This window comes from Bos grunniens, chromosome 23 (genome assembly GCF_055505025.1).
Source record: "Bos grunniens cultivar Pamir isolate PY7600 chromosome 23, Bosgru_T2T1.0, whole genome shotgun sequence".
In the NCBI taxonomy this organism is placed as follows: domain Eukaryota; kingdom Metazoa; phylum Chordata; class Mammalia; order Artiodactyla; family Bovidae; genus Bos; species Bos grunniens.
The window spans coordinates 31,165,135-31,188,624 of NC_141187.1; the positions used below are offsets into that span (position 1 = coordinate 31,165,135).

The 23,490-nt window shown below is 37.8% G+C and overlaps 2 protein-coding genes and 1 pseudogene across 2 annotated transcripts; all 3 read left to right on the plus strand.

Annotated features, from left to right (window-relative positions):
• Window positions 1-1,274: 1,274 nt before the first annotated feature.
• LOC147347243 (putative olfactory receptor 2B3) lies at window positions 1,275-2,216 on the plus strand. Its single transcript, XM_086370539.1, has one exon. It carries the CDS (start codon window positions 1,275-1,277, stop codon window positions 2,214-2,216), a length of 942 nt encoding a protein of 313 aa, XP_086226665.1.
• A 6,239-nt stretch (window positions 2,217-8,455) lies between these two features.
• Window positions 8,456-9,390, plus strand: LOC147347244 (olfactory receptor 2W1-like). Its single transcript, XM_086370584.1, is given in 2 exon segments — window positions 8,456-8,936; window positions 8,939-9,390. Coding segments are annotated over 2 exon segments (933 nt in total).
• A 12,270-nt stretch (window positions 9,391-21,660) lies between these two features.
• LOC147347245 (olfactory receptor 2W1-like) lies at window positions 21,661-22,557 on the plus strand (annotated as a pseudogene).
• Window positions 22,558-23,490: the final 933 nt, after the last annotated feature.

Here is a 23,490-nt window from a genome sequence, read left to right on the forward strand (position 1 = left end):
CTGGACTGGCAACTTGTTTCATATATGATATTATATATGTTTCAATGCCATTCTCCCAAATCATCCCACCCTCTCCCTCTCCCACATAGTCCAAAAGACTGTTCTATACATCAGTGTCTCTTTTGCTGTCTCGTATACAGGGTTATTGTTACCTTAAGTCAATCTAGCAGCACTATCTATTTTTATGCTTGTAAATTCAAATGGGATAGGTCTAACCAATGACAATTTAAACTCACAAAGTAGGCCGAAGGACTTTAGGTGCCCTTGGGTTATATAACTAAATAACTGATAACTTCCACAGACTGAAGAAAATCAACTTTCTTTGAGTTTTCATTCCTTGATTCCATTGACTACCACTGTTGTGGCTTCCTTTTGTGCTTTCTCTATATTTAGGTGGAATTAAGGTATATATAAAAAAGAGAATGGCCTTTAAATCCTGGTTTTGAGTCTTGGCTTCAAGATTACAGAGTGTGCAATTTATTTATTCTCAATGAGTCACAGTAGCAGTAAAATGTAGATCATATCTATTACTAGGGTTTTGGTGAGAATTAGAATTATTTTGGTCTCTAACCGATGCCTGTCACATGGTAGCAAGTCAACAATTAGCTTATGCACATTACAATTTTCATCAAGGTATTTAAAGATGCCGGAAGATGTCAACTCTGAATATCATTATAAATCACAAGTTAACCATAATTTTTTTTTACCATGAATCAAAGCATCTCATACTCATGATAGCTCTTTGTGGGAATGGATGTTCATATATGTCATTTAAGAGAGGCAGCTCAAAATATACCAAGAAATTACTACTAAAACAAGTATAATTTCTTTAGATCAAGTTCAGATTTACATGATACTCTTATAACCTCTATATTACTCAGCATTTTGAGCTTGAATTAAAAATTATTCAATTAAAACAGCTTTTATTCTTAAAATACTTATTAAGGTAAGTTAGAAGTTAAGAAAAGGAAGAAGAATGAATTGAGCACATGTAACTGTCCATGTTTTACAATACAAGTTCATATTGTTGGCATTTAAATGTGATGATTGCTTCATAAAGTCAAACATAAATATAAAAATAGAAGACTTCTTTTCTAACCATACTATACACATATTATATTTCACAGGATTCTATTTAATTGACTATATATTTGACATTGAATGATTCACTATAATTATCCTAAATTCAGTCCTGTTACCATAAGAGTAGTCAATAATTATCTATTGACCACTTTCCTATTTTATATTTTTTAGGAAGTAAAAATAAGTACATCATGAATTGGGCAAATGAGAGCTCCATGAAAGAATTTGTACTACTTGGCTTTTCAGACAAGCCCTGGCTGCAAAAGCCCCTTTTTGTGTTACTATTAATATCATACACAACCACCATCTTTGGCAATGTGTCCATCATGATGGTGTGCATTCTGGATCCCAAGCTTCACACCCCCATGTATTTCTTTCTTACTAATCTGTCCATCTTAGATCTCTGTTACACCACAAGCACAGTCCCTCATATATTGACGAATATTTCTCACAACAAGAAGACCATCAGCTATGCTGGCTGTGTGGCCCAGCTCATCACCTTCCTGGCCCTGGGTGCTACTGAGTGTCTCCTCCTTGCTGTTATGTCCTTTGACAGGTATGTGGCGATTTGCAGACCCCTCCACTATGTTGTCATCATGAACCCTTGGTTCTGCTTGAGGATGATAGCCTTCTCCTGGTTCACTGGCTTCAGCAACTCAGTGCTGCAGTCCTCCTTGACCCTTAACATGCCACGGTGTGGTCATCAAGAAGTGGACCACTTTTTCTGTGAGGTTCCTGCCCTTCTCAAGTTGTCCTGTGCTGACACAAAGCCTATTGTTGCTGAGCTTTTTTTCTTCAGTGTGTTAATTCTGCTAATTCCAGTGACATTGATCCTCATCTCCTATGGCTTCATAGCTCAAGCAGTATTGAGAATCAAATCGGCAGAAGGACGACGGAAAGCTTTTGGGACGTGTGGGTCTCACATGGTTGTAGTCTCTCTCTTTTTTGGAACAAGCATATACATGTATCTACAACCGCCTTCTTCCACCTCTAAGGACTGGGGGAAAATCGTTTCCCTCTTCTATGGGATATTCACACCCATGTTGAACCCCCTCATCTATAGCCTTAGAAATAAAGATATGAAGGAGGCCTTTAAGAGGCTGATGCTATTAACATTTTACTATAAGAAGTAAGAAGTGTCCCATCATGATGAGAATCTTCAAGTCTCATTTTCTCTTGAAAATAGTAATAATGTTTGAACTGATTTTTCTATTTTTCAGGCTCTTATTAGTTTATGGAATTAGGCCAACAGTTAGAAAAGTCTTCCTTGCTTCAGGAAGTAATGCTTAGACCATAAATATATTTTTCTAAATTAAAAATTCCTTTGCTTTCTATAAAGTTCCTCAGTGTACTTTGTTTGAGGCCAAGTCATGCTAATCCCCTCCTGTCAATGCCTGACTATTCAGAACACTTGGATGGTTTACCTTCCCACTTATATACTATATGTTAGAGAACTATCTTCTCTATCACCTTGGTTAGGGATTTCCACGTCTTTCTGACTAAATAACGAGCAATCATAAGCAAGAAATTTTCCCATTGCACACAAGTTCTCATATGCACCCTTCAGTAATGTTCCAAGCATGTAGTCTGTCTCAAATCTAGTAATAGCTGGCTTTAAACCAGCTAAGTGTGTGCATCTCATCTTAGAAACTGGACATATCAGTTGATTTTTTAAACATTTCTTTTTCACTGTGCTGGGTCTCCGTTGCTACTCACAGGCGTTCTCTAGTTGCAGCGAGCAGTGCCTACACTGCAGTTGCGATGAGAGGGCTTCTCACTGCAGTGGCTTCTCTTGTTGTGGAGCACAAGTTCTCGGGCACGTGGGCTTCAGTAGGTGTGGCACACAGGCTTAGTTGCTCTGTGGCATATGGGATCTTCCCAGGTCAGGGATCAAACCAGTGTCCCTTGCATTGTGAGGTGGGCACTGAGCCATCAAGGAAGCCCTCAGCTGAATTTTATTTCCAACCCTCTTTTTAATTCATTCCTTTATTTCTGATGAATTGCATTTTTTTCCTTTCTTCCTTCATTCCCCAAATTCTTACTTCTCCCAAGCTCTGCACCAAGCACACAGATCTCCCCTAAATTATGATGCTGTTTATAAAAAATGTTAACAGGAATTTTTTTCTAATATTGATCTGAATTAATTCAATCTTTATTTGGGTAGTCACTCAATAAGTATTTATTGATCACTAGGTAGCACTAGACCAGAGAGAAAACAATCAGAGTTCCTCTACTAAAAATTATTCTATTTAGCAGAGGAAATGACTCTTTTTTTTTTTTCAAATTAAGAATTTTTATGTTTTTTTGCTTTTGGAGATAATCTTTTTTTTATTATTTTATTTTATTTTTAAACTTTACAATATTGTATTAGTTTTGCCAAATATTGAAATGAATCCACCACAGGTATACCTGTGTTCCCCAACAATCAGAGTTCCTCTACTAAAAAATATTCTATTTAGCAGAGGAAATGACTCTTAAACTCAAATACTTAAATGATTACTTGCAGTTAATAATGTAAGGGCATAGATGGGACAATATTTTAGGCAACAGAGAAAAGGTTACAAAACACATACAAAAAGAGGCTGGAGATGATAACTGAAAAGATTGGACTTTATCCAGTTATGAAAGCAGAATACTTAGAGCACAGAAGGTAGCAGTAGCACAAACTATCTAAAAACACAAGTACAGTCTACGGCAGAATATATAATAAGCATGTGTTTACTAAATGTGACATTTCAAATAAATGGGAAAGGGGAAAAGTTTAAATATATGGAAGTTTAAAATGTTTACTTAGCACAAAAAGAAAGCAATAAGCATTTCAAGACACCGTAAATGAATGAATACAATTATATCTCAGTATAGGTGTCTTTTTTTTTTTTTTTTTGATAGAAATGTGTTTGTTTATTTGAAATTTAAATTACACTGGTGAACCTGTATTTAATCTAGCCATCCTGCTGCTGCTAAGTCGCTTCAGTCGTGTCCGACTCTGTGCGGCCCCATAGATGTCAGCCCACCAGGCTCCCCCATCCCTGGGATTCTCCAGGCAAGAACACTGGAGTGGGTTGCCATTTCCTTCTCCAATGCATGAAAGTGAAAAGTGAAAGTGAAGTCGCTCAGTCGTGTCTGACTCTTAGCGACCCCACGGACTATAGCCCACCAGGCCCCTCCATCCATGGGATTTTCCAGGCAAGAGTACTGGAGTGGAGTGCCATTGCCTTCTCCAGCATATAGGTGTCTTTTAAAAAATTTCCCAACCATTTAGTACCACTGCCATCTCTTTTTGAATATATGATAGACATTTCCAACTCAACACAATCAAAAGCTGAACACCTGCTCTCTCCACCACAAAGCCTTCTTCTAAAGCTCACTATTTTATGCACGATACTGGATGCTTGGGGCTAGTGCACTGGGATGACCCAGAGGGATGGTACGGCGACGGAGGAGGGAGGAGGGTTCAGGATGGGGAACACATGTATACCTGTGGCAGATTCATTTTGATATTTGGCAAAACTAATACAATTATGTAAAGTTTAAAAATAAAATAAAATTAAAAAAAATTAAATAAATAAAGCTCACTATTTTAGTAAATGGATTCACTTGTGAATTTGCAAATCAGAAACCATTTGCCATATCTTAAGCCATCCCCTGCATAATTTTCCATATCAAAACCATTACCAAGACAAATCAGTCATTCCTCTTTTGTACCTCCCACCCCTCCATTCCTTTCCATCTTCACACTCCTGGTTACATCCTCTTTTATCTAGACCTACCTTATTACCCAGTCTATCTTTATGCACTCCTGCCAACTCTGCAACACACTTTAGGAAATACAGCCAGGGTCATTTCAATACACATATGATCATTCCACTCTTCCTACTTGCACTAGAGATACTCCATGGCTTTCCATTGCTCATGAGTTAAACATAAATGTTTATTTCCCAGCCATAGAGCCTTCTGTCTTGCACTGAGCATTTTTCCTTAAAGCACAGACTATTTGAGCATTCTTATCCTGCCATGCCTGGCATGCTGCAGACCATGGGGTCGCAAAGAGTTGGACACAACTGAGCAACTGGACTACAACAAATCCTTCCCCCTAAAATACTCTTCCCACCCATCTGTATCTAATTACTAATTGCTCAGACCTCATCATTTATCAGATCTTTTTGTGGTCTCCTTGATTTAGTCAAATACCCACAAATTTACTTGCTCACCATGTACCTCTCATTTATGGCATTTATCCTGCTAAGTGATCATTTGATAATTACTTTTATCTACTACTAGACTGTAACAAAGAGCAAAGTTTGGTTTTCCTCACCAAGACCCTCACAAAACTTAATTTTGGAGACAAAAATTAAAATATCAGTTGTCAAACCTATGGATAATTTTAGCTAATATCCAAATTTTCATTTATTCTTTTACAACAATTTTCAGAGATATAAAACTCTCTGGGGTGAGGAAAGTGGTCCTATGAAATCCCACAGTGGGATATAAACTTAAATTCTCAAAAGCTAAAGAAATTGAATTTCTCTGTAGAAAATGAAAACCTAGTGATTGTCACATATAGTTATTAGTACTCTTTTCTCTTTTAAAAATTACATAAATGCATTACCTGAATTTTGGGAAAAGCAAACAGTTTTATGGAAGAGAATTCATCCTTAAATTTACTATATTTAACTTCATCATTGTTGGCATATTAGTTTATCCCTCTAGGTATAATGGTTACGGTTTCTTTTTACATGCATTAAATCTTACTAGTATACCAAGATTCTTTTATTAAAAGAAAGTTTCTTTAAATTTTGTAGTACTTTACAGTTTTCAAAAGTTTCACAAATACATCATTCCATAAAATCCCATAAAAACCCTGTTCATCCCTATGCCTATGTTGCACTTTCCACTTTCCTCTCCTCACTGATAACTACTAGTTTGCCCTTTGTATCTGTGAGTCTGCTTCTTTTTTGCTACAGTCACTAGTTTTCATGTTTTTTAGGTCCCTCACATAAGTGATATCATACAATATTTGCCTTTCTTTATCTGACCTATTTCACATAGAATAATGCCCTCCAAGTCCATCCATATTGCTGGAGATGGCAAATTTTAATTATTTTTGCTATATCTCCTCAAGCAAGGGAAACAAAGGCAAAATTTAAGAGGGAACTACATCAAAGAAAAAAATCCTTTCCACAACAAAGGAAACTATCAACAAAACAAAAGACTGCCTACTGAATGGGAGAAAATATTTGCAAACAATATATCTGACAAGAAGTTAATATTCAAAATATACAAAGAAAGCATAACTCAAAAAATCTGATTAAAAAAATGGGCAGAGAACCAAAATAGACATTTTCCAAAAAAACTCCATACAGATGACTTACACCCACTCAGAACCACTAGTCATCAGATAGAGGCAAATCAAAACCACAATGAGATATCTCCTCACACCTATCAGAATGCTACTGCTACTGCTAAGTCACTTCAGTCGTGTCCGACTCTAATGGCTATTATCAAATGTACAACAAATAATAAATGTTGGTGAGGATGTGGAAAAAAGGGAACCCTCATGTACTCTTGGTGGAAATGTATATTGGTTTAGCCACAGTGGAAAACATATGGAAGTACTTCAGAAACTTAAAACCAGAAAATTAAAATTAAGAAAAAAATTCTAGAGCAAAACATTGTCTCAGAAAATAAATAGAACTACCATATAATCCAGAAATTCCACTGCTGGGTATTTATCCAAAGGAAAAAAAAATAACTAATTCAAAAAGATATATGTAAAACTGATTCACTTCGCTGTACAGTAGAAACTAACGTAATATTGGAAATCCAATAAAAGTTAATTTAAAAATTAAAAACTAAAGAAGTACCTCCAACCACTCAACTGCCAAAAAAAGATATATCCACCCTTATGTTCATTTGCAGATTAATTTACATTAGCCAAGAAATGGGATCAACCTACATGCCCATCAGTAGATGGATAGATAAATAAGATGTGGAATATATATATACAATGGACTATTACTTAGACAAAGAATGAAATCTTGCCATTTGTGACAACACAGATGGGCCTAGAGGGTATTATGAGAAGTGAAACCAGTCAGATAGAGAAAGACAGTGTGATTTCACTGACATGTGAAATCTAAAAATAGTACAAATGTACAGACATGACTGAACAGAAACAAAGTCCTAGATACAGAGAACAAATAGGTAGTTGCCAGATGGGAGGGGGTGGAAGGGAGGAAAAAGTAGCTGAGGGAAATTAAGGCACAAATTTACAGTTATAAAATAAATGCATCATGGGTATAAAATGTACAGTGTGAAGCCTATAGTCAATAGCTGTGTAATAGCTTCATATGATGATAGATGGTAACTAGATTTACTGTGGTGAATATTTTGAAATGTATAAAAATATGCTGTGCACCAGGAATTCATTCAGTGTTGTAGTTCAATTATACTTCAACAACTAACTCATAGAAACAGAGATCAGATTTGTTGTTATTAGGGGCAGGGTATGGGGTAGGAGAGAATTGAATAAAATGCTCAGTGTGTACACATTTCCAAGTATAAGATAAATAAGTTATAAGGATGTAATGCACAACAGGATTAATATAATTAATATCGCTGTATGTTATATATTAAAGTAGTTAAGAGAGTAAATCCTCAGAGTTCTCAAGACAAGAAAAAGTATTTTTAATTTCTTTTAATTTGTATCTTTGTGAGATAATGAATGTACACTAAATTTACTGTGGTCATCATTTCATGATATATCATTAAGCTGTACAACTTAAACTAATACAATGCTCTATGTCAATTATATCTCAATAAAACTGAAAAAAATTAGAATATAGATGTTAAAATCAGAAAAAATCAGAAGTTATTGTTTTATTTAATATTAATGACTTTGTTTCTTAATGGACTCTATATAAAAATAACTATATTTTAAAAGATAAAACAAAGTTACTGATTTAAATACTTCATCTTCTTCTATGCTATATTATGGGCACAGAGAAAATTCTTCCAGTGAAGAATCATATTAAATGACATTAAATTGAGCAAAATTCTCTTTTATACACTCCAGTCATTGATGTAGAGTTCTAGGTTTTATCAATTTCTCCATTATAATCTACATTTGGACATTTCATTTGATATTCAAAAATTTATATAATGATATATCACTTAACTATCATACCTTAAATTTTATTTTATTTGTACCATTGAAAAAATACATTTATGTGTTTGATAATAAAACTGTTATCTATATCATTCATATAATCCTGATTTGAATCTGATAGTGAAGTTTCTGAATATACCCATATGATTTCTACTATATTGATTATTCTACTTTCAGAATTGCTATTAAGAAAAAAGAAAAAGAATGATCAATGACAGCTACTTTGGTGGATTTACACTCCTTGGATTCACAGGGCAGCCTCAGATGGAGATGATTATTTCTTGGGTTGTATTTTTCTTCTACATCATTGCTCTGATTGGAAATGTGGCCATCATCCTGCTATCTTTTCTCGATGACCATCTCCAAACTCCCATGTACTACTTCTTTAGAAGTTTGGCCACTTTGGATCTCTGTTATATCACAAACATAATCCCTCAGATGTTGGTCAGTATCTGGGGCAAAGACAAGAGAATTACCTTTGGTGGCTGTGCTTTCCAACTTTTCACTGATATGGTTCTCTGCTCAGTTGAATGTATCCTTCTGGCTGTGATGTCTTATGACAGGTTCAACGCTGTCTGCAAGCCTCTGCACTATATGACCATAATGAACTCCCAACTTTGCCAGGGCCTTGTAGGCACTGCGTGGGTAGTTGGTGTTATTAATTGCATGATACTTTCCCCCTAGCCATGAGTCTTCCCCAATGTGGAAATCACCACCTGCATCACTTCTTTTGTGAAATGTCTGCAATGATCAAGATTGCATGTGTGGACACGACAGCCATGGAGGTAACCACATTTGCCATGTGCCTGATTATAGTTCTTGTTCCTCTTCTCATTCTGGTTTCTTATGGCTTCATTGCTGTAGCTGTGCTCAAGATCAAATCTGCAACGGGAAGGCAAAAAGCATTTGGGACCTGTTCCTCCCATCTCACTGTGGTATCCATCTTCTACGGAACTGTTATCTATATGTACATCCAGCCAGGAAACAGTCCAAATCAAAATAAGGGTAAACTTCTCAGTACCTTTCATTCCACTGTTACTCCCAGCATGAAACCACTGATCTATACTCTAACGAATAAGAAGTTCAGGGGGACCATGAAGAGACTGATTAGGAAAAAGAAAGTTCTGTGGAAACAATAGGACACTGAGTCTTCCTCCCAGAAATTTCTATTATGGAAATGTGTCCTTTGCAACCTTTATATGTGGACAATTTATGTTGTGGAAATATATAAAAATTATCATCAAATCTAATGCATTAATGAATAACTAATGTATGATGACACATGTACAAAAAACAAATTTAAAATAAGTTTTAAATGGAGGCACCAAACTGTGGTGTTGGAGAAGACTCTTGAGAGTCCCCTGGACTGCAACGAGATCGAACCAGTCTGTCTTAAAGGACAGCAGTCCTGAATATTCATTGGAAGGACTGATGTTGAAGCTGAAACTCCAATACTTTGGCCACCTGATGTGAAGAACTGACTCATTTGAAAAGTCCCTGATGCTGGAAAGATTGAAGGCCGGAGGAGAAGGAGACGACGGAGGATTAGATGGTTGGATAGCATCACCTACTCAAAGGACATGAGTTTGAGTAAACTCCAAGAGTTGTGAGGGACAGGGAGGTCTGGCATGCTGCGGTCCATGGGGTTACAAAGAGTCGGACATGACTGAGTGACTGAACTGAACTGAACTGAAGCAACACTAAGAATAATTTACAGTATGCACTATATACTTAGATCATACATGACCAAATTTTACTTACATTCCTCAGTTAATTGTAATATTTTCCTTTCATTATGCTAACTAGATATTCTCATAATTTTAAGGGGTTAAAAGCAGTTCTTTACTGACAGCAGTAAAACCACTATTAACCAAGAAGACCAAGACTTCTAGTTATCAATCATCTTCATACTGGTGCAATGTTAATTGACCACACCAAAAATTTCTTTCCTCTGATATGTTCATCTACCCGTATAATTACTCAAAAAAGTAATTGTGATCACAAAATGAAAGATATTTTATGTCACACACCAGTAACCATCTTTAAGATATCAAGACTAATGCTTTTATTTTTCCCCCTGATTTTCCAAATTTCTTATTTTAGGAGTCAGCATGGGGGTATTACCATGGCACCTGTTTTGAGAAAAGGTAAAATTCTTGCTCTGGAAATGGAAAAATTGGCACAAAGAAAGGTGATTTTAGCAGTCACTAAAATGTCCTCTTTTCTTTATTTGGAGAAGTATCTATTTAGGCCTTCCACCCATTTTTGGATTGGGTGTTTGTTTTTTTGATATTTAGTTGCATGAGGTGTTTGTATATTTTGGTGATTAATCCCTTGTCAGTTGCTTCATTTGCAAATATTTTCTGCCATACTGAAGGCTGTGTTTTCATCTTGTTTATGGCTTTCCTTTGCTGTGCAAAGCTTTTATGTTTAGTTAGGTCCCATTTGTGGAAAGGAAGGCCTCTAGACTACGAGCTCAGGCAACCAACAGGCAGAGGGTTAAATCTGAAAAAGTGAGCCTATGTGCCTACAAAAGGTATTTAAAGGAAGAACAGGATTTTTCTCAGCAGAATGTCCTCTCCCATATGACCTACTTTTCCCATGACCAATATCTACAATTACCTTTTCTGTCAACTACTTTCATATCTGTTATCCTGTTAACTCTTTGCAATAAATCTAGGAGATATCATTAGCCCCATCACTTGGATCATGCATTGAAAAACAGAAACTCCTTTTGGTGGAGAATGTTTTTCTGCTTCCCAGGTCCTAGGGTCAACCTCCATGTGGGTGGGGACACTGGCTCCTGTTGAAGGAGGGTACACAGCTATTACAGTCGTGGGCCTCAGGGCCCTTGGAGGCAGGTTTGGGGACCATAGTGTCTTTCCTGTAGGGTTGTTGTGAGGCAGTGTGCTGAATTTTTAAACCACATATTCATAAAGATATTTTGTAATTACTGAATGAAATCTTACTATGTCTCCTACTTTGCAATCTACTTTTTATACTTAAAAATATTAACCTACATCATAATTTAAAATGCCTATGAAATATCCCTGTATACAGATATAACAAGATACTAAATGTATTCCTGTTTCTGAGCATGTGTTTCCAGTCCCTCACTATTCTACACACTTCCATGAGTGTGCTGTTACGTCATATACCCCTGAGATGATGTGACAAGAATATCAAGACAGGTGGCACTCTGCAGTGTTCTTTCCAAAAACCCACAGCCCCACTCTAATCATGAGACAAATACTAAATCAACACAAACCGAGGGGCATTCTGTAAAATACCTCACAGTATGTCTCAAAACTGTCAACATCATTTCAAAAATGGAAAAAAGGAGACAGAAACTGTCACAGACCAGAGGATAGTGAGACATAACAGCAAATGCAGTGTGGCATCCCAGATTGGATCCTGGGACAGAAAGAGGACACTAAGGGAATAACTGGTGAAATCTAAATGAAGTCTGGAGTCTACTTAAAGGTAATGTGCCGGGGTCCAGCCCTGGCTGATTCAGGGAATTAGAAGGGGAGACAGCTTCGGCGAGTTCACTGGCTTTAATTAAATATTAATTTGAGATATAAAGAGTAATAGAATGAGGATAGCTTAGTAAGAAAATTCAGTGGAGAAAAGAGTCTGAGTAGCTTGGTTTATGCAGAAAATCAATATAACCTGTGACATCAGGTTAGCTCTGACCATGGAGGCCGGAGGCGCCCTCTCGAACAGTGGAAGGTGCCCCACCTTAGGCACCTTCTCGAGTGGGTCTTAGAAGCCCAGGCAAATAAGTGGTCACAGAGGACCTCCACGCCCCAGATGGAAACTCAGCCAGAGGCTGAGAGAAAGAATGACATGGGGAGACCAAGCTTTGGTGAGCAAGGCCCATAGCTTTATTTTCAACAGGGGCTTTTATACCATAAGTTGTACATAAAGGATAATAGGGGGTGTGAAATCATGCAAAGTCAGCAGTCTTTGATCCTTATCGAAACCAGGGTTTCTTTGCTGCAAATATATCGTATACAAATGGTTTAGGTTATTTACATCACCTTCTGGCCAGAAGGCCTATTAACATTTTATGACTCTTGACAAAGGTTTGTCAATCCATAAGACTTATTTTCTCTAAGAGTAATTATTTTAAGGTTTGGTGCCATCCTCCGAAGGTATTAGATAAAGTTGCATTCCTATAGGGCAGAGGTGCAGTGGGTTTACAACAAAGGAAAGAATTTATTACCTTAGGGGTCTAAAGTTGCTAGCACCAAGGCCACTACTTATTTTTTCTACATACCAACTATATTAATTAATACACATTCAAGGATACAAAACAGGGGATGTGGAAACTTGGCAGCAAGCATTGGATCATCTATGAAATCTTTCACTAGTTTTATTCTGACAGTTTCTAACTCTCTGAGAGACTCTAAGCTATTTGAATATCTTAAGCTTTCTGTGCCTCTTGTGGCTGGGAGACTGTAAACAATCCTATGCATAGCTGTAGGAGTCTCAGTAAACTTGTCAGGCTAGTTAGAGAGCCATCTGAGGGGTTTGGATTTAAACACTCCTAATGCCCAATGAACAGTATGAAAAGGCAAAATGATAGGATACTGAAAGAGAAACTCCCCAGGTCAGTAGGTGCCCAATATGCTACTGGAGATCAGTGGAGAAATAACTCCAGAAAGAATGAAGGGATGGAGCCAAAGCAAAAAGAATAACCAGCTGTGGATGTGACTGGTGATAGAAGAAAGGTCCGATGCTGTAAAGAGCAATATTGCATAGGAACCTGGAATGTCAGGTCCATGAATCAAGGCAAATTGGAAGTGGTCAACAAGAGATGGCAAGAGTGAATGTCGACATTCTAGGAATCAGCGAACTGAAACGGACTGGAATGGGTGAATTTAACTCAGATGACCATTATATCTACTACTGCGGGCAGGAATCCCTCAGAAGAAATGGAGTGGCCATCATGGTCAACAAAAGAGTCTGAAATGCAGTACTTGGATGCAATCTCAAAAATGACAGAATGATCTCTGTTCGTTTCCAAGGCAAACCATTCAATATCACAGTAATCCAAGTCTATGCCCCAACCAGTAATGCTGAAGAAGCTGAAGTTGAACGGTTCTATGAAGACTTACAAGATCTTTTAGAACTAACACCCCAAAAAGATGTCCTTTTCATTATAGGGGACTGGAATGCAAAAGTAGGAAGTCAAGAAACACCTGGAGTAACAGGCAAATTTGGCCTTCAAATACAGAATGAAGCAAGGCAAAGACTAATAGAGTTTTGCCAAGAAAATGCACTGGTCATAACAAACACCCTCTTCCAACAACACAAGAGAAGACTCTATACATAGACATCACCAGATGGTCAACACCGAAATCAGATTGATTATATTCTTTGCAGCCAAAGATGGAGAAGCTCTATACAGTCAGCAAAAACAAGACCAGGAGCTGACTGTGGCTCAGATCATGAACTCCTTATTGCCAAATACAGACTGAAATTTAAGAAAGTAGGGAAAACCACTAGACCCTCCAGGTATGACCTATTTCAAATTCCTTACGATTATACAGTGGAAGTGAGAAATAGATTTAAGGGCCTAGATCTGATAGAGTGCCTGATGAACTATGGAATGAGGTTCGTGACATTGTACAGGAGACAGGGATCAAGACCATCCCCAGGAAAAAGAAATGCAAAAAAGCAAAATGGCTGTCTGGGGAGGCCTTACAAATAGCTGTGAAAAGAAGAGAAGTGAAAAGCAAAGGAGAAAAGGAAAAATATAAACATCTGAATGCAGAGTTCCAAAGAATAGCAAGAAGAGATATGAAAGCCTTCTTCAGCGATCAATGCAAAGAAATAGAGGAAAATAACAGAATGGGAAAGACTAGAGATCTCTTCAAGAAAATTAGAGATACCAAAGGAACATTTCATGCAAAGATGGGCTCAATAAAGGACAGAAATGGTATGGACTTAACAGAAGCAGAAGATATTAAGAAGAGGTGGCAAGAATACACAGAAGAACTGTACAAAAAAGATCTTCACGACCCAGATAATCACGATGGTGTGATCACTCACCTAGAGCCAGACATCCTGGAATGTGAAGTCAACTGGGTCTTAGAAAGCATCACTGCGAACAAAGCTAGTGGAGGTGATAGAATTCCAGTGGAGCTATTTCAAATCCTGAGAGATGATGCTGTGACAGTGCTGCACTCAATATGCCAGCAAATTTGGAAAACTCAGCAGTGGCCACAGGACTGGAAAAGGTCCGTTTTCATTCCAATCCCAAAGAAAGGCAATGCCAAAGAATGCTCAAACTACCGCACAATTGCACTCATCTCACTCGCTAGTAAAGTAATGCTCAAAATTCTCCAAGCCAGGCTTCAACAATATGTGAACTGTGAACTTCCTGATATTCAACCTGGTTTTAGAAAAGGCAGAGGAACCAGAGATCAAATTGCCAACATCTGCTGGATCATGGAAAAAGCAAGAGAGTTCCAGAAAAACATTTATTTCTGCCTTATTGACTATGCCAAAGCCTTTGACTGTGTGGATCACAATAAACTGTGGAAAATTCTTCAAGAGATGGGAATACCAGACCACCTGACCTGCCTCTTGAGAAATCTGTATGCAGGTCAGGAAGCAATAGTTAGAACTGGACATGGAATAACAGACTGGTTTCAAATAGGAAAAGGAGTACGTCATGGCTGTATATTGTCACCCTGTTTATTTAACTTTTTTGCAGAGTACATCATGAGAAATGCTGGACTGGAAGAAACACAAGCTGGAATCAAGATTGCCGAGAGAAATATCAAGAACCTCAGATATGCAGATGACACCACCCTTATGGCAGAAAGTGAAGAGGAACTCAAAAGCCTCTTGATGAAAGTGAAAGTGGAGAGTGAGAAAGTTGGCTTAAGGCTCAACATTCAGAAAATGAAGATCATGGCATCTGGTCCCATCACTTCATGGGAAATAGATGGGGAAACAGTGGAAACAGTGTCAGACTTTATTTTTCTGGGCTCCAAAATCACTGCTGATGGTGACTGCAGCCATGAAATTAAAAGACGCTTACTCCTTGGAAGGAAAGATATGACCAACCTAGATAGCATATTCAAAAGCAGAGACATTACTTTGCCAACAAAGGTTCGTCTAGTCAAGGCTATGGTTTTTCCTGTGGTCCTGTATGGATGTGAGATTTGGACTGTGAAGAAGGCTGAGTGCCGAAGAATTGATGCTTTTGAACTGTGGTGTTGGAGAAGACTCTTGAGAGTCCCTTGGACTGCAAGGAGATCCAACCAGTCCATTCTGAAAGAGATCAGCCCTGGGATTTCTTTGGAAGGAATGATGCTAAAGCTGAAACTCCAGTACTATGGCCACCTCATGTGAAGAGTTGACTCATTGGAAAAGACTCTGATGCTGGGAGGGATTGGGGGCAAGAGGAGAAGGGGATGACAGAGGATGAGATGGCTGGATGGCATCACTGACTCAATGGACATGAGTCTGAGTGAACTCCAGGAGTTGATGATGGACAGAGAGGCCTGGCGTGCTGCGATTCATGGGGTCACAAAGAGTCGGACACGACTGAGTGACTGATCTGATCTGATATGATCTGAATGCCCAAGAACTTTATTAACTGGAGCCGTAAATTAACTCTTTTTCAGAGAGAGCGAGATGGTGGTGGGGGACAGCCCCCATAGGGTCAGAGGTGAGAGCACAAAGCAGTAAAGTAGGCAGACTCTGGTTCGGGGGTAGATGCTCGAGAATATCCAGGGGGACTCCTGAGGCTCGATCCCACCTTTGCGTATGCCTAGCCTCCTTCCTCATGACCTTTGCCACGGGCGGAGTTCCTCACGCTGGCTCCCGACAGTAATGCATTTTTTTTTTTTTTTTTAAGATTCTACATACAAGTGATACAAATGAACTTATTTACAGAACAGAAACAGACCCATAGACAGAGAAAACAAACTTATGGTCACCAAACACAAAAGCAGGGGGAGGAATGAATAGGAGTTTGGCATTAACGTATATACACTACTATATATAAAATAAATAATCAACAAAGACCTACTGTACAGCACAGGGAATTCTATTCAATATTGTAAATTAACAATACTCCAATATGAAATAAAAATTAAATTAAGAAATGAATGTTTCTTCAGACCCAGGATTGTGTGTAGAAGTGAGCTTTTTAGGCTATAATTTTATGTTGTCAACTAAGATTTTCTACATTAAGTCTTTTCACAGTGCAGTCTCACTCAAGTCCAGTGATCAAACAATAGACTGTATCTTTCAAATATCATTTAGCTCAGTGGTTTCTTCTTAGCTTTTTCTATAAGTCATTTCAGGATTAGGAATTCTCCCATTGATAATGCCTCAATTCCCGTTCCTGTTGTTTTAATGAGTCAGATAATTCACCACAGGCTATATTCACAGAGAGATAGGGGTTCTTTCAGCTATTTGCAGTAGTGGGCACCCTTTTCCTACATTGTTCCACACCTGTCTGGCCTTCTCTAATTCCAGAGTCTTTTTCTATTTTATGATCTATATTTCAGAGATCAGATTTTAAAATGAAGTTTGCATTTGTGCTTTTATTATTTTCCTTGTTGAAGAAGTTTCTCAGACAAGGAGAAGTAATGATTTTTCATTATACTATAATAGAATTTTAATCTGCCATTATAAATAACCTAAGGATCACTGACAAGGCTTACATTTTCTGATGCAGTTACTAAAACTATTCAACAGCAAAAACTGCTGAATATTATTTGGAACTACATACATATAAAATGGCAATTTGGAGCTCGGGCGGCGGGAGGAGCAGCAGAGGTCAGGCTACTCAGCTTTGCGAAGGCTCTAGGCTCACCGCGGCCCTCAGGCAGGTTCTTGCCTGCCCCTACGCCAAGATGCCCAAGAGGAAGGTCAGCTCCACTGAGGGGTCAGCAAAGGAGGAGCCCAAGAGGAGATCGGGGAGGTTGTTAGCTAAACCAGCTCCTGCAAAAGTGGAAGCTAAGCCAAAGAGCATATTAAAAAGCAGAGGCATTACTTTGTCAACAAAGGTCCGTGTAGTCAAGGCTGTGGTTTTTCCAGTAGTCATGTATGAATGTGAGAGTTGGACTATAAAGAAAGCTGAGCACCGAAGAATTGATGCTTTTGAACTATGGTGTTGGAGAAGACTCTTGAGAGTCCCTTGGACTGCAAGGAGATCCAACCAGTCCATCCTAAAGGAGATCAGCCCTGGGTGTTCTTTGAAAGGACTGATGTTGAAGCTGAAACTCCAAAACCTTGGCCACCTGATGCAAAGAGCCTTCTCATTTGAAAAGACCCTGATGCTGGGAAAGATTGAGGGCAGGAAAAGAAGGGGACAACAGAAGATGAGATGGTTGGATGGCATGAGTGGATGGACCGACTGGATGGACATGAGTTTCGATAGGCTCCAGAAGTTGGTGATAGACAGGGAGGCCTGGCGTGCTGCGGTTCATGGGGTTGTAAAGAGTCAGACACGACTGAGCGACTGAACTGAACTGAACTGAAGCCAAAATGGCGGCAGGAAAGGTTAAATCTTCAGACAAAAAAGTGCAAACAAAAGGGAAAAGAGGAGCAAGGAGAAAACAGGTGAAAGTGGCCAACCAAGAGACTAAAGAAGACTTACCTGCAGAAAATGGAGAGACTAAAAACGAGGAGAGCCCAGCCTCTGATGAAGCAGAAAATAAAGAAGCCAAGTCTGATTAATACCACACACCCAGTCTTGTCAGTGGGCCCTATTTCCCTTCTTGTACAATCCTGAGGAATATTTTTATCAACTATTTTGTAAATGCAAGTTTTTTAGTAGCTCTATAAAAAATTTTTAAAGGAGGGAATCCCACCTCATCCCATTTTTTAAGTGTAAATTCTTTTTTTTTAAGAAGTGAAATCATTTTCTGGTTGTTTATTTTTTGGTGTAACCAGAAAATAGTGGGATATTGAATATGGGAGGCTTTGATTGTCTTGGATCCTATAATACAAAAGCATACTAAATGGCAATTTGGAGTCAGTTGTGCTTTTAATGCCTTGAACACTTTAAATTCTCTTCCCATATTGTTTTGGTAGAATTGTTTCCTACAGCAAACCACTCTTTGATCTTGGCTCTCCTGGTCAGGATTTTGTGCACACTAAAACATCTATGGTCCTGGTAGTCCAGTTTTCCTAGTAACTTCGTTAATGTGCTGTGAATGATTGACAGTTTGAGTATGTAGTGTATATGATATTAAATTGTGAATTAGTGGGACTTATGATGTAACAGAATATCAATATTTGAATATAATTTATACTTGATATCCTGTTAAGAAAAACTTGCTCCAAATTTTAAGCTGAAAAGTCACAGAGCAACTATTAAGAATCACAACTACATGATTTTTTAGATTTTTGGTACAAATGTGAAGAATTGTGTACAAACTGAAATGTCTATATAGTGATCCTCAAAACAACCAATAAAATCTCAGTTATAAAAAAAATGGCAATTTCCAAGGAGTGTGTAATTGATCAGTGTGCCCTCAATGGGAGTAACAGGCAAATGTTTAAATAATAAATTACGGTTTTCAATCATAAAGCTATCCAATGATTGTCACTATAATTCTCTCACCCTTTCTATCTGTGGTAGTGAGTCTGGTACACTTCTATGAGGTTCACCTACTGTTGACGTTGTCCTTTTTTGCCAAAACTAGGTATTTCATTGTTATGAAAATATATTTGAAAGTTTAGGTGATACAAACTAGAGGTGATAGAAAAGATAAAAAGTACAGTTACTATCGTATGTAGGTTTGTGTGTCTCATCTGTATTGTTCATTATGTCTGTTACCTTGTGATAATCTATAACTTCTAGACAAGCAATGTTTTCCCATATAAAGTAGGATAATAAAAAAGCATTTTATTGATCAAACCACTTATAAGAAATGTATACTGACTTGTAAAATTGTTGTAGTTATTTATTTAATCATATATCAATATTATTGGTTAACTAGGGGAACTTCTCCTGGGAGATTTTTTTTTTTAATGATCTTCTTTGGATAATTATACAACGCTCATTTAATTGCTATTGAGTAACCCAATGTCCCCAAGATCTTCCCAGACTCAACAAATTTTATCTTGGCTGATTAGGGAAAACTACTTGTTATCTTTCACACTGAAGATGTTTTTTTCTCTGAAATGTATAATGGGAAGAGTCTTCTTGAATGGGTACATGAACTGCAAAAGATGACAGGCAGTGGCTGCCTCCTGCCGCTATCATGTAGGATCTCAATGGCAAGTGGGAGGAAATTGTATGAACTATGTAATGAAGACGGAGAAGTTGATGGCACCCCACTCCAGTACTCTTGCCTGGAAAATCCCATGGACGAAGGAGCCTGGTGGGCTGCAGTCCATGGGGTCGCTAAGAGTCGGACACGACTGAGTGACTTCACTTTCACTTTTCACTTTCATGCATTGGAGAAGGAAATGGCAACCCACTCCAGTGTTCTTGCCTGGAGAATCCCAGGGACAGAGGAGCCTAGTGGGCTGCCATCTATGCGGTCGCATGGAGTCGGACACAACTGAAGCAAGCGACTTAGCAGCAGTAGCAGCAGCATGTAATGAAGAATTACATATTCAGTCTTATTTAGAGAAAGAGAGAAAGAAACTTTTCCTACTTTAGAAGAGTTGGATTTTTCTCTTCCAGAAAGTCCTTGGTTAAATCACCACCACAGAAAAGCTCACTAAGCTTAATTAGGGTAAGTGCGGAGAGAAATTATGCTGTTTTAAAAACATTTGATAAGATTTCCAATTTAAAGAATTTGCATAAAAGCTTCTGGCTTTTATACCAATTTTCTTTTCTTCAAAGTTTGAGACGTATATTAAATCCTAATTGATTTCACATGAAAATGGGTATTTGTGTTTTTAATTTCTGTCCCCCAAATTCATAAATTCATTTTAACAAACATTTGTTAAGAACCTAGGAGATACCTTATGAGGCAGCTATATGGATAAAAAGCTTTTGTTTTAAGATTTAAAACAGAATGAATTCAATTTTGCATATTGCTTGATATGGGAGTAAAATCCAGTGGAAATCCCCACAGATTAGCTAAATTTGTAAATTTGAAGCTGCAAAAGATGAAGGGGCCATAAAAAATAGAATTCTTAGTTAGGTGTGCAGAATTAGTAACTTAAGTCATAGAGGCAGAGGATATATGGGGGAAGGGAATTCCATTAGAGAATGTTGTTTATAAATGCAGGAAGAAAGGAGGAAAAGAATGGAAATTGCACTGGGGCAAATGCTAGTGAAAAATTTAAGAGAATTACATCTGAAGGCAAAGGGCAGGTCTGATACAGAAGGCATTAACCTGCCATAGAGAATTCAAGTAGACAAATAATTTAGAAAAGACCATTGGTTTAGAAACTAAGAACCCATTAGTGTGCTTGACAGACATTTTCTTAGTAGAAATGCATTTGTAAAAAGACACTAATTTTGTTAGATAGGAAAACAAACATCCACATGTGGTCATCAAAGTCTCTTTGGACCAACATCAAATGTTTACAGATTTTTTTTCTGTGCTAAATCTGAGAAAAGTCACTAGGGATATGAACATAAAAATAACACAATTTCCCCCCTCTTGGAGTGGTTTAACATTTTAAATGCATAAGAACTGGAGGTTCTGTAAGATGAGGGATAGGATATGGACAATTCATATAGTCACATAGTCATTTGTGAATATTAATGATTGAACATAAAACTAAGAAATGGGTCCATTTAAAAGCATCACTCCATAGGAAATGATAGAATTTGGAATCAAAAACACAGATGAAAAATATGGTACCTGCAATGAAAGAGGGAGAATGCTGTTTCTGGGGAGGAGTGGAAAAAGGAAAATAATGATTGGGATACAAGTTTTTAGTTGAAAGAAATTTTGCATTTTAAAATATAAGATCAGAAGATTTATATAGCAGAGTGAAAATGGATAACAGGATTGAACCTTTGCAGCTTAACTAAGAAAAGGAATAAGAGTTATAAAACCTTCATTTTCTATGAACCCTTGGATGAAGGAGGCAAGAATTTCTTGCTGATTCCCAACCCCCTTTCCAGCATCCTGATTTGTAAAGGGAAGTCCATCTGGCTTCATTCAACCATTTTTCTCAGGATTTTCTTCTGAGACTTCTGCAGTTTTTTTGCCTTGACACAGAAGGAGACAAAGTAATTGAGAGTATAAACGCTGGAGGCAAATTGCCCTTGAAATAAATTTTATACCAAATTGGATAAACAGGAAAGTTAGAATAATTATGAGACTTAAATACTAACTTTTTAATTGTGTGATGTTTATCTTAGCAATATATATCTGCAATACTGTTTAAAAACATACTCACTATGGCTTCTAATACTTCATATTTTATTTTCACAGTTGATATCAAGAAAATAAGAAGAAATGATCAATGATAGCTACTTTGGTTTCCTGGGTGGCCTCAACTGGAGATGATTATCTATGGAGTTGTCTTTTTCTTCTACACTATTGCCTTGATAGGAAATATTGCCATCATCCTGCTGCCATTACTAGAGGAACATCTCCAAATTCCTATGTACTTCTTCCTCAGAAATTTGGCCATCTTGGATCTCTGTTATACCACAAATATAGTCCCACAGATGTTGGTCAATGTTTGGGGTAAAGACAAAAAAATCTCTTTCAGTGGTTGTGCCTTTCATCTTTTCACTGATGTGACATTATACACAGTTGAATGTATGCTCCTGGGGTGTGATGTCCAATGACAGATTCAATGCTGTCTGCAAGCCTCTACATTATATGACAATAATGAACCCTCAACTCTGTCGAGGCCTAGTGACCATGACCTGGATAATTGGTATCATTAATTGCATGATCCTCTCTCCCTATGCTATGAGTCTTCCTCGATGTGAAAACCACCTGGATCACTATTTCTGTGAGATATCTGCAATGGTCAAAATTGCATGTGTGGACACCAAAGTCATGGAAGAAATCTTATTTGCATCGTGTTTTTTCATTTTCCTCTCACCACTTCTTCTCATTCTGGTTTCATATAGCTTCATTGCTGTAGCTGTGCTCAAGATCAAGTGTGCAGCAGGGAGACAAAAAGCATTTGGGACCTGTTCCTCTTATCTCATTGTGGTATCCATCTTCTATGGGACTGTTATCTACATGTACATACAACCAGGAAACAGTCCATCTCAGGATGAGGGTAAACTACTCAATATCTTTTACTCTATTGTTACTCACAGCTTGAACCCACTGCTCTATCAGTTCAGTTCAGTTCAGTTGCTCAGTCATGTCCTACTCTTTGCGACCCCATGAATCACAGCATGCCAGGCCTCCCTGTCCTTCACCAACTCCTGAAGTTCACTCAAACTCATGTCCATCGAATCAGTGATGCCATCCAGCCATCTCATCCTCTGTCTGATCTATACACTAAGGAATAAGGAGTTCAAGGGGGCCATGAAGAGGCTGATTAGAAAAGAAAAACTTTCTGTAGAAACAATAGGACACTAACATCTTTTCACAAGGCATTTCCAATAAAGAAATTGGCCCCATGTAACCTTTAGTTCATTGTGAAATTATTTTAGTAGCAGCCTTTACCTAAAAATGAAAATAATGCCTAGAAAATGTGCTTATATTTTAATGTCAGTATCCTATAATGCCAAGTTGATTCTCAACTAATCAAAGTCACTAACTAATGGCCAACAGGCACAAGAAAAGATGCTCAATATCATCAATCATTAGAGAAATCCAAATCAAAATTACAGTGAGGTATCACCTCACAACAGTCAGAATGGCTGTCATTTAAAAGTCTACAGATAATAAATGCTGAAAAGGCTGTGGAGAAAAAGGAACCCTCCTACATTGTTGGTGAGAATGTTAGTTGGAGCAGCCAGTATGGAAATCAGTATGGAGGTTCCTTTAAAAGCTAAAGATAGAGTTACTACACAATCTTGAAACCCCATTCCTTGGCATGGTTCTCCCATGAGTTTTTAAACTCTACTTAAAAAAGATATATGCACCCCAATGCTCATAGCAGCACAACTTACAATAGCCAAGACATGGAACTGTACGTACCTTCCAGATGTTCAAGCTGGATTTAGAAAAGGCAGAGGAACCAGAGATCAAATTGTCAACATCCGTTGGATCATCGAAAAAGCTAGAGAGTTCCAGAAAAATATCTATGTCTGCTATCATGGCATCTGGTCCCATCACTTCATGGAAAATAGATGGGGAAACAGTGGAAACAGT